The following is a 12,774-nucleotide window of genomic DNA, read 5'->3' as shown; positions in this document are numbered from 1 at the left end:
GCTGTTTATGCTGAACAAAGAATAGAAGAGAGAAGTGAGACGCTGAGAGTGTGAAGTGCAGAGGGAAAAGCAAAGGGATGATGATGCAGAGCAAAAGGGCAGGGTGGTGGTTGCTCAGAAAGGCAAAGGCAAAGCTGAGTCTTAACACTGACCGAAACCTCTCTTCTTCTCAACACCTCATTCTCGACAACCCCAATCTCAATCAGGTCGCTCACACTCTTCTCTTCTATTCATTCTCATATCATCATACACACAAAAATAGCAAAAATAATATTAATTAATTGAAAATCTCTGTTTTTCACTAATCACAATGTCGCTCGCAGGTTTTGGTCGAAGGAAATGGTTTCTCCAGAATGGCCATTCTCAATAGACCCTCTGCTCTCAATGCTCTCAACACCAATATGGTTACGCTTCTTTCCTCAATTCCATGATCCCAGCCATTTTTTCTTTGGACCCTTCTGCTTTTAAACTTTTAACTTTTAAGCACTCATTTTTTTGTTGCGATTTCACTCTCAATAAGTGGTCACTTGTTTTTATTTCTCAGGCGGCTACACTGCATAAACTTTATAGGAGCTGGGAAGAGGACCCTGATATTGGTTTTGTGATGCTCAAGGTAATCCATATTTTCTATGAATTTTATTTTAATTTTTGTTCCGGTAGCTACAAAGTCTCACATAGTTTAGAAGTCGAGGTCACGGGTTATTTATTAACACCCTCTCCTCTCAACTCCCCGAGGCCCCTTTTACTAAGCACAAAACTGTGATGGTCAATCGAACACCTAAACGGACAGTACCTCAGATACGAGGACCCTAACAAGGCCTTGCGGACTTGAGGTCGGAACAATTTCGATACTTGATACATTATCTGTCAATCTTACAGATTTTCACACTGTTAACCAAATAGAGATCACCCTTTTATGGTATAACTTTTAAGACAATTATTACAAAAATCAACAATTTTCAATTAAGAAAGGCTATCAACACACCCTCTAACATTTTCTTTTTTCCTGTTTCTAACTCCTTTTTTTTCCACTTATATGATAGTCTATTATTGGATGACAGTGTAGATGACCTTAATGTATTCCAATTAAATTCATTTATATTATCCTTTTGCTCATTTCTACATACTGTACATTTGATACTAGCAACGATCTCATCTGCATGCATATCTGATGTTGTAAAACTTACTTAGTATTTTCAATTTTCTTAAGGGCAGCGGCCGAGCATTTGCAGCTGGTGGAGATATTGTTGCGCTTTACCATTTGATAAACAAAGGTAAATTATAAAGATTTTTTTAATTAAGGTCTGGATGGAAAAATTCTTCTCTCAACTTTATCCAGTTGTCTTAGTTTTGAGGTTCTAAAGTGTATGATTATTTGCTGACTGTGTTTTCAAATTGGTCTTGGGTTTTCTGAAATAGTGGAACTTGTGAATGTGGGGATGATGTAATATGAATTGTCGAGTTTAACATCCTTGAAAATTAAGATAGAATATGGTCAACATCCTTATAGTAAATGCAAATAGTAAGAGTTGAAGCTATTAAGTGGAGGTCTTGGAATGGTCTTATGTGCATGCTTGGCAAATGATTGTTTTTGGAAAATAGGTATTCTCTTTTATCTCTTCAAAACAAGTTAAATGAATCACACTCAACAGTTAACAAAAGTTACAGTGTTGATTTTTGAATTAAAAAGAACAAAATTCTACAAGCAACAACAGTTCCTTGATTAGTTCAATGGCAACTGGTGTTTCCTCCTATACTTTGTACTTTTCCAAACTGGACAATTGCAGTTCATTTTGGTTTAACCTTTTATATTAATAAGCTGCTATCTTCATTTGTATTCCGCATCCTCTCCTCACCTATTAATTGATTTTTGTCATCAGTTCTTAAGCTTTTGATGCTTGGAGAGCTTATAAAAGTTCAAAGAGATTTTTGGCTGTGTTTCATTAGATAAGGGAGGAGAAGCATATTCTTTAACATTTTTAAATTTTAAATTTTCTGACCAACAATATCCAACTCCCAATAGTTTTCATATTTGAATTTTTGCTGCCTTAGAAAGCTTTAGAGAAACTATAGGTTGTATCCATACTTAGGTTTCAGATTTTCCATGCAATTTGGTTTTAGGTATTTTCTCGTGTCTATTTTATAAATGTCTTTTTCTAATGCATTTTAGTTTATTGAATTTTATGTTTTTATACAGTTATGCTAACCTTTTTCCTTTCAATTTATGCAGGGAACTTGGAAGCCTGTAAAGAATTTTTTAGAACGGCATATAGTTTTATGTACCTGATAGGTACATATTTGAAGCCACATGTGAGTACAGTGTTTTGAGGCACCTTTAACATGCTCATATTTGCTGTTTCTTATGAATAATAATTCACACTTATGATACATTTGTTGTCCAAGTACTGATTTGAAATCATTGAAATACAGATGTTTGTGAACATGGTAAAATAACAGGAAATGTATATAAAATAGAATCCTATTATACTAGTTAATTGTGATGAAACCAAATTCTATAATTTTAAGAATATTTGACCATCTATTCTTTCTCATTGCTATTACATTATCATCATTTTATTGAGAAACTGGCTTCTAACTATGAATTGATCTGGGTAAATTGTGTAACAACTTAATACATTGATTATGCTTCAACTTCTATGTAAATTTAAAATACATTTTAGCATTCTACTTCAGTGACATATAACTACATAGAATAATACTATCATATGTTGTAATTATACAACTTTTAAGCAATAGTCTTTATAAGTGATCAACAGATTAAATTACATTACAGATTTCCTTCTAATATCTAGTTTAATATTCTGATACATAAGATTATTATCTATGATTCTATTTTATAATATACAACAACAACAACAACAACAACGCTTTATCCCACTAGGTGGGGTCGGCTACATGGATCAACTTCCGCCATAATGTTCTATCAAGTACCATACTTCTATCCAAATCATTAAGTTTGAGATCCTTTTTGATAACCTCTCTTATAGTCTTTTTGGGTCTTCCTCTGCCTCGAATTGTTTGTCTTCTCTCCATCTGGTCTACTCTCCTCACTACAGAGTCTACCGGTCTTCTCTCTACATGCCCAAACCACCTAAGTCTATTTTCCACCATCTTCTCTACAATAGGCGCTACTCCAACCCTCTCTCTAATAGCTTCGTTTCTAATTTTATCCTGTCGAGTCTTACCACACATCCACCGCAACATCCTCATCTCCGCTACACCTACTTTATTCTCATGTTGGCTCTTGACCGCCCAATATTCTGTTCCGTACAAAATCGCCGGTCTTACCGCAGTCCGATAAAACTTTCCCTTTAGCTTGATCGGTACCTTTGCATCACATAACACCCCCGATGCTTTTCTCCATTTCATCCATCCTGCTTGAATGCGATGATTCACATCCCCTTCAATTTCCCCATCATCCTGTATTACAGACCCAAGATATTTAAACCGTGTGACTTGAGGGATAATATGGTCTCCTATTTTCACCTCTGAGTTAGAAACCCTCCTTCTTTTGTTGAACTTACATTCCATATACTCCGATTTGCTTCTGCTTAGGCGAAAGCCATGTGTTTCTAGAGCTCGTCTCCAAGTTTCCAACCTCTCATTCAACTCCTCCCTCGACTCTCCAAGGAGGACTATGTCATCTGCAAAAAGCATGCATCTCGGCGCTATCTCTTGGATTTGTTCCGTGAGGACATCCAGAATTAAGGTAAAAAGGTAGGGGCTAAGGGTTGACCCTTGATGCAAACCAATTGTGATGGGAAAATCGTCTGACTCTCCACCCTGTGTCCTAACACTAGTCGATACCCTATCATACATATCTTGGATAGCTCGAATATATGCAACCCTAACCCCTTTCTTCTCTAGAGCTTTCCACAAAATCTCTCTAGGCACTCTATCATACGCTTTCTCCAAGTCAATAAAAATCAAGTGCAAGTCTTGTTGGGCCATGCGATATTGCTCCATCACCTGCCGTAATAAATAAATCGCTTCCAGGGTCGACCTTCCCGGCATGAAACCAAATTGATTCTCAGTAACTTGAGTCTCCTTTCTTAATCTCCGTTCGATCACTCTTTCACATAATTTCATGATATGACTCATGAGCTTGATTCCCCTATAATTTGCACAATTTTGTATATCCCCCTTGTTCTTATAGATTGGCACTAACGTGCTTCTCCTCCATTCCTCCGGCATGCGTTTTGACCTCATAATTTCGTTAAAGAGTTCGGTGAGCCACTCAAGACCTCTATCTCCAAGAGTTTTCCACACTTCAATAGGTATGTTGTCTGGCCCCACCGCCTTACCGTTACTCATTCTTTTCAACGCTTCCTTTACTTCCTGTTTCTGAATCCGACGATAGTACTTATAGTTCCGGTTCTCTTCTCTTGTGTCTAGACTGCTAGAGTCATATCCATATCCATCATTAAATAAGTTGTGGAAATACGCCTTCCACCTTTCCTTGATATCTTTTTCATGCACTAAGACTTTGCCTTCTTCATCCTTAACACACTTTACTTGATCCAAATCTCTAGTCTTCCTCTCTCTACCCTTAGCAAGCCTATATATAGATCTTTCTCCGTCCCTGGTTCCTAGAGCTTGGTATAGTCCGTCAAAAGCTTGGGCTCTTGCCTCACTCACCGCCTTTTTGGTTTCATTTCTAGCTATCTTATACTTATCCCAAGTTTCAGAATTTCTACACCTAGACCACTCCTTGAAACACTCCTTTTTTACTCTAACTTTGCTCTGAACATTTTCATTCCACCACCACGATTCTTTACCCCTAGGTCCAAAACCTCTAGATTCACCCAACGTCTCTTTAGCCACTTTAATAATCTCTTGGGACATCTTGTTCCACATATCATTTGCACTTCCTTGTGATTGTCCACACCATCCCTCCCATATCTTTTGTTGGAAGATTCCTTGTTTCTCACCCTTCAAGTGCCACCATTTGATCCTTGGTGCTACCATAGGACTTCTTCTCTTTGCCCTATCTCTAATTCTTACATCCATAACCAAAACTCTATGTTGGGTAGTCAAGCTCTCTCCCGGGATAACTTTACAGTTCAAGCAATACTTCCTATCAGACTTCCTGATAAGGAAGAAATCTATCTGAGAACATGTCCCTCCACTTTTGTAAGTGATAAGATGTTCCTCTCTTTTCTTAAACCATGTATTGGCTATAAAAAGATCCAAAGCCTCCGAAAACTCCAAGATGGATTTACCCTCCCCATTCATCTCCCCTAGGCCAAAACCCCCATGCACCCCCTCAAAACCTCTAGCCACGCTACCTACATGTCCATTGAGATCCCCTCCTAGGAAAACTTTCTCTCCTTGGGGTATATCCTGAAGTACCCCTTCTAAATCCTCCCAAAATTTTACCTTAAAGTGTTCTGCTAACCCAACCTGAGGTGCGTACCCACTAATAACATTAAATGTGTCCTGTCCCACTACCAATTTTAAGGCTATGATACGATCTCCTACTCTTCTTACATCCACGACATCCTTCTTCCACTCCTTGTCCACAATAATCCCTACCCCATTTCTTGATCTGATTTTTCCCGTATACCACAGCTTAAATCCCGAGTTGTCTAATTCTTTCGCTTTTTCACCTGTCCACTTAGTTTCTTGTAGGCACATAAAATTGATCTTCCTCCTCACCATAACATCCACTATTTCCATAGATTTTCCAGTAAGTGTGCCTATATTCCATGTACCAAAGCGAATCCTCCTGTCATGAACTAGCTTCTTTACCCACACCCGTTCACGAAAATGTGGGAACCCTTGCTTACTTTTCACTACATCCGGGCGGCGATGCAGCGGCCCTTGCTCTTTTGACACTGTACTCGAGCCATACAGCGCGTTGCTTCCGGGCAACGACCTAGCATTCACATTATTACGTAATTGATCCATGTCATAGAGATTCGACAAAGTTTAACGTTGACTGTCGAAAGCCTAACACAACCCTCTCCTTTTATCCGGGCTTGGGACCGGCTAAGAATAGCAAAGCTAACCTAGGCAGGATTATTCTATTTTATAATATATCAACATAATTATTTGATGGGAATCACTCTCTTGGATAGAGATAGTGGGACCTCTCCCACAAAACCCGAGGCAACATTTCCTACAACACTCCTCTTCTAGGGTGTCGGGTATCAGGAAAAAGCGATGGCTGAGTTGGTGGATATCCTTAACCAGGTGCATTTGGCACCATAGAAATAGGATTGTCTTCTCAAATGAGAAGTTCAATGCCAACAAACTGATGGAGGAAGCTATATTCCTTTGCTGGGCATTGTTTAGAAATCTGGAAAAAAGGATTTGAATTACCTTTCCATTACTGGTCCAGCAATATAAGGGTTGCCTTTTGTATGTAGGGGGGAAATATGCTATAGGTATAGGGTAACTACATACCAAGATTACTGTCAGTTGTTTGGTAGATTAATTCTTGATAACTACTTGTATTAGGCTACCACACTTCTGCATTTCTTGGTGCTGATGTGTATTTTGTACAGTACCTCTTGTACTGATGTTTATATCTAATATATTAGTATTTTTGCTGATAAAAAAAAACATAATTATTTGATACAAAATTCCTGTACATGTGCATTTTATTAATAGAATATTACAGAGAGGCCATAGCCATTCATCACATGGCTGCAAGCAGATTGGATAATTTAAAATCAATTTTCATGTTTACCAGTTAGTTACCATTAAATAGAAGTTATGCAGTAATGAACTTCATGCAGGTTGCTCTTCTGAATGGCATTACCATGGGTGGTGGGGCTGGAATTTCAATCCCTGGGACATTTCGAGTTGCAACAGACAAAACTGTATGTATCTATAATATTTCATAAATATGTTATGTACATGATAAACAAACCTCTTTCTGAATCCAGCATTGTTCTCATTTTTTGACAATTTTGATGGTGTGAGATAAGATTTTTATTCTTGTATTTTTAGTTTACAGAAATCAAAGCTATATATAACCTTCATACCCTAGAGATGGATTTTAGACATAGGTTTTGTTTCAAGGATTAGGATTTAGACCTAATCTAGAGGAAACCCAATATAAGCCAAAAATATGTTTCCTCTCTTTTCTTACCTTTAAGTTAGATATAATTAAAACTAATATGGATTAGGCTAGACATAATATTCAGGGTGTCACATGAACAATTAGTAAATTTGAGTTTGGAATGATAAATAGGCAACGAGTTGTATGTCTGTTAAAATGCTACCCTCCTACTTAAACATGTGCTTTCTTTGTGCCATCCCTACAATGTAAAAGTCTTTATCAACATATTTCTTCTTTTTTGGAACTTGGATATATGGCATATTTGTTCTTGTATTCTCCTAATTTGTGTGCTAATCACCATGCTTATCTATTTTCCTACAGCTGCAGACATAGAATGTTTTTGCTATGTCATTTGTACCCTGTATAAATCATGTGATAATTTTAAATTTATAGAAGTTTGTCTTCATTTTGGCTCATGTGTGCGTAGAAACACTTGGTTGCATATGCTTATTTTCATTATAACTTATCCCCATTTTGCAGATTTTTGCTACCCCTGAAGTTCTTATTGGATTCCACCCTGATGCTGCAGCATCTTTTTACCTTTCACATTTACCTGGTCAATTAGGTATGATCATGTGTAGATGTCTCATCTACTTTTAGTTACTTAAAACCTCTCTACTTGGATTGGTAGGTTCTAAATAATTCCATTTATCAGATATAATCCTGAAGATAATTTAATGTTGTACTTGTGCACTGGTATTTTGAACTCAGTGGGGGAGGGATAGTAGAAAGTTCTGACAATTAGATAAGCCCTGTTTGTTAGAATGTGTTTTTTTGAAACAATGTGGTTCTCTTGGTCAAATTTAAGCTCCTCTTTAATAAACTTTGTTTATATGACAGTCTTCTAGGTACAATTTAGTAGAATAAGAATTGTTGAGAAATATAATTCCAATGATTGTAGAGATATTTTCTCTTTGTAACTGTTACTTCATCCCAGATTTGATGGTTTTCAGCATTGCAAAGGGTAACTAGGTCCACTGTTGGTGATTCATGATAGTCAATGGCTCATCTAAACCAGGATAATTATTTTAGTTCTTAATAAAAATTTCAGTGGTATTGAGCTTAGTTAAAGTTCTCATGCCTATCAATTCTCTGCAAGTCTTGACAGAAGATTTTGGAATCTAGATTCTTCTGGCTTGCTCTATTGTAACTCCCTCTGTGAAATCTTTCACTCATTCCCTTAACCATCAAAGATTCCTTCTGGACAAACTTATCTAGCAATGTGTGTTGCATGCAATTTAAGTTCAGAAATGGTGCAGATCTTTTCTATGTTGCTAGTAGGCACCTTTTTGTGGAGCTATATATTTGGGATTTTTTACTTGAGAAGTTTTTTAGTTCAGCTTGATGGTTTGTCAAGATTGGAAGAGGCCAAATTTACTCAGCAACATGCTTTCTTTGTCATTCTTTGGTGCATTTGTCTGGAGCTGATGCATGCTTATTTAAAGGCGTCTCATTGGTCCATCCATCAACATTGAGATTCTACTTTTTGATATTTGAATTTGGAATCCTAAGCGATACAAAATCAAATAAGAACGTTAGTTTTCTGAGGGCTAATTGTTATTTTTACTCCTATTGACATCAAATGTTATACACCAACGCTTTTGTTTTGTGTACCCTTATCTATTTCATCAAGTATATACAATAAAAATAATTGATTGATGAAGAAATTGTTAAATAGGTACATCATCCTATTTTTTCAACAAAAATGGTTGAAGGAAATTCATGGGTTCAAATCTAATCATCAACTGGAAATATGATTGATGAACTTCCTCTATCTAGTCTTTCTTTGTTTCATAGGTCATTATTCTATGCAGGAGAATACTTGGCTCTGACTGGGGAAAAGCTCAACGGAGTAGAGATGGTTGCTTGTGGGCTTGCTACACACTATTCATCAAGTGCAGTTTAGTTCCGCTAAACACTGCTTGCTTGTTTTATTTTAATTTTAATAGACTTTTCAGACTATAACATTCAAAATCACTGCTTGTCTTGTCCTGTTCCTATAGAGGCTTCCTTTAATCGAAGAACAACTGGGGAAATTGGTTACTGATGACCCGTCTGTCATTGAAACTACTTTAGAACAGTATGGTGAGATCGTACATCTAGACAGCAGTAGCGTACTACAAAGGTTTGACCTATCTTACATTCTGTCTAAGGGTAGACTATTTATTTTTTGGATAAAGAAAAAATAGTTCAAAAAACAGAGAGAGACTGAGAGAGAAGGGCAAGGAACTACTGTTTTTGTAAACAAAGAAAAGAGAAACTGAAAAATACATCTCTGAATAGCCTTCATTCCCTCTACAAATTAAACCAACAAAGTTTCTCCTAAAAATGACCATTAGCTGAAGGCCTACAAGAAGATAAGAAAATAGTCTGATGAAAAATAAGTTGTTGGGATGCTTAATATTTATTTTCCTTGTCTCTCATATTTTGGCTTATAATATAAGATAACCTTTATTTCTACTTTTTCATTTTCTTCAGGATTGAAGTTCTAGATAAATGCTTTTGCCATGACACAGTTGAAGAGATTGTTGATGCGATGGTGAGATACATATTTTTCTTTATATTTCAGAGTCTTTTATTCAACACAATTCTGTATTATGAATTTCAATTGTTCTTCACATGGGTAAATTGTAATTTATTCAAAATTTAACCAAGAGGAAAGCATTCCCTGTTAAGTGTTCTTATTGATGTGGGGGAAACCTTTATATCCTATCGAGACAGTTGTTTTCTGCTCTTTATTAGAGTCCAATAAGTAGAGGTTTTGAGGTTAGATCCAAGTAGAAGATCCTTAAGGCTGCTCTTCTGTTCACAGGTAAGTCTGACGCAGCTAGATAGCTGATGTCTTCACTACAGCTCTTAGTTGTAATCTGATTAACTATATTTGTGCTAGTTGGACATAGGTAACATCTATGTCCCAAATTGAGAATTGTCAGAAAGCGACAAAAATTAAGTATTAGAGGGATGACATGTATGGGATGGGTTGGTGTTTAACTTGTGTGATTTCGAATTTAAGTTGACAAGCAGGGCCTTCCAATATGACCTGTTTACCAGATGCCTAAATGGATAAGTGCCCCCTAATTGTGCATTTGTTATGTTAGAGAAAATTAAGAATGGGAATAGCCAACTCAACATTGTTAATCTCCATGTGTCTATTTATTTAGTCTGAAATAGAGACCAATACATGAAAGATAGGCACAGCGTAATGACCCACAATTACATAGTAACTTTTTTCTAACATGTTAGTTGAGTACTACAAGAAAATAAAAATAAAATTCTTTGCAATACCAAGCTTGTTGAGGGATTTGACAAGTTAACAAAAATCTATTTCCATTTTTTTGTAGGGGGAAGCAAATTTCTTCTTCTCTTCCCAAGGCTCCACCCTTCCTTTTTCTGGTTCCTTTCCCAGATTTGTTTCGAAAGGAGAGGCATTGAAATAAAATATTGCTTAGGATGTTTATTTGTACCTATTTACTGTTTTCTTATCTATATATCAATGGCATTTTGAAAATATATTTTGGCATCTCTTGCATGCCCTTTTTGCTTTTTGTGTTGTTGCTTGGCATTTTGGTGAATACTTTAGTTCTTCTATTATTCTTATTATTCTTATTATTCTCAAATTCCATTAGGAAAATGCGGCAAGTGAAACAAATGATGCATGGTGCATTTCTACCCTAAATAAACTCAAAGAAGCTTCTCCATTGAGCTTGAAGGTTGCTTTGAGATCTGTGAGTTCCTTTTGCATGTCTAAAGTCCAAACAATTCCTAATTTCTTTGCTCTTATAAGAAATCACATTTATAATGTAATTCATCTAATTGGTGCAGATACGGGAAGGTAGATTTCAGACACTTGATCAATGCTTGTTGCGTGAGTACCGTATGACTTTACAAGCAATTCATAGGCAGATATCTGGGGACTTTTGTGAGGTATAAGTATTGTGAATCTCTCCAAACAGAAACAAACTTATTATGTCTAAACACAAGTTGATTTGAATTCATTTTAGGGAGTGAGGGCACGCGTGGTGGACAAGGACTTTGCACCAAAGGTACTGATTGTTTGCATTATCTTCTTATTGCAAATTTGCAATGACACTTTTGTCAAATTGCCAGCATGTCATCTGTCAATGATTGATGACTATCATATTACAATTTTCTCAGATTTAAAATTCATTTGATTAATGCAATTTCTTCAATTCACAGAAATGTGTATATGCTATAAATCTGTATTTGAAATCCAAATTTTTACACAATTGCCAACCAAATATATGCAGTGGGATCCTCCAACCTTGGAAAAGGTGTCTCAAGATATGGTGGATCACTACTTCTTACCTCTGAGTGAATCTGAACCTGATCTAGAGCTGCCCACAAACAATCGTGAAGCATTTTTGTAGATTCCCTTGGACAACTAGTGTGTTTGTTAAACTGTTCAATTTCCGCCAAACGTGAATCCATCAAATTTCTACGGTCACGGTTAATTTCTCGAAACGTGTGTAACAGTTGTTGAAACGGTTAAACTAAGACACACACACTAAATATACACCATTAGTATTTTGTCAGGGCAATGGTCAAGCTTGTACCCATTCCTAAATCTCGAATTCGGTGCCTCTCCAGTAACTAGAAGCACCTGGTGAACCCCACAAGAGTGTTGTGTCTTTCTTTTTCCTATTGGTGGCTTCTAGTAAATGAAGAAGATCTTAATTGCTAACTCTCATAGTAGCTTCTAGTGGTTTTTTTTTATAGGTAGGAATCAAAGATAGTATTTAAGGATTTATAACAATCATATATCCTGTTCAATTGACTAAATTAGATTTTTTGGTGCTTCCGGTGGTTTCCAACAATAGTGTGTAGCTTGTACCACCTTTGGATTATGAAAAAACTTTCTTTACTCTTTGGCAGAAGGAATAACAACACTTTAACAATTCTAAATGTATGTTTTCCAGAAATTTTGGAGTTGATGTGTCTTGATTCAAATAATATATTTTCATAATTTTAATTTCAAAAGCCTTTTCTCCTTACTTTATACTTGTTTGATAAAATAGAATATTTATTATTGATAACAAAATATATTAATATTCTTTTCAATTTTTATTTTAGGTTGGCAAAAGAATTTATTCATGTAAAATCCAAATCCATCTAATTAAAATAGAATAGGCTTAGTGCATTCAAATCCAAGCAGTCTTCTGAGAGGGTGTTGTACACCTTCCCATGCTCCACAACCCACTGCTCGAACATGGTCGTTACTTCCTTGTTACTCCTCCTAGTTGCAGTGCCTCCGGAGTTGGTGGTGGCGGAATTGCACCATGCCCGGTGACACGTCACGAATCGGAGAAGCAAAGCCTATCTATGAAGAAGATGAATGCCATCGTTTATGATGAGTTGGGTTGAAATTAGTTTGGATGAAATATATTATATATTTGGATGGTTAACAATTCATCCTCTCTAATTTTCAAATCCAATAAAACATACTTTTTTATTTTTTTAATATTTTGGTTTCTTTTAAGTTTATTAAAAAAAAATTGAATCTTTTATTTTTCCCTCCAAAAAATTCTGCCTAAAATTTAAGGGATATTTTTGTAATTTCAAATTCACAAGAGACACAAATTTCAAAATCAAATTAACAGGAAAATAATAATTATATTTTTAATTTTCATTTATGTATAATTAATAAATATAAAAGGAAAATAATA

The 12,774-nt window shown here is 35.9% G+C and overlaps 1 protein-coding gene across 2 annotated transcripts; it reads left to right on the top strand.

Moving 5' to 3' along the window:
- LOC100801676 (3-hydroxyisobutyryl-CoA hydrolase-like protein 1, mitochondrial) lies at positions 1-11,792 on the top strand. Of its 2 annotated transcripts, XM_006576682.4 has the most exons (15): positions 1-206; positions 324-404; positions 545-613; positions 1,211-1,274; positions 2,231-2,310; positions 6,765-6,848; positions 7,571-7,655; positions 8,905-8,990; positions 9,094-9,215; positions 9,569-9,629; positions 10,432-10,515; positions 10,717-10,815; positions 10,913-11,014; positions 11,092-11,133; positions 11,359-11,792. In XM_006576682.4, exons 1-15 carry the CDS (start codon positions 78-80, stop codon positions 11,476-11,478), a joined length of 1,308 nt encoding a protein of 435 aa, XP_006576745.1. In that variant the 5' UTR covers positions 1-77; the 3' UTR covers positions 11,479-11,792. The 2 variants fall into 2 exon arrangements, with proteins under 2 accessions (XP_006576745.1, XP_003521086.1); XM_003521038.5 differs by lacking the exon at positions 10,432-10,515.
- Positions 11,793-12,774: the final 982 nt, after the last annotated feature.

The sequence above is a fragment of the Glycine max genome, chromosome 3, assembly GCF_000004515.6.
Source record: "Glycine max cultivar Williams 82 chromosome 3, Glycine_max_v4.0, whole genome shotgun sequence".
Lineage (NCBI taxonomy): Eukaryota > Viridiplantae > Streptophyta > Magnoliopsida > Fabales > Fabaceae > Glycine > Glycine max.
Note: the sequence above shows the minus strand (reverse complement) of the source record. Positions and strands in the feature narration are given on the sequence as shown.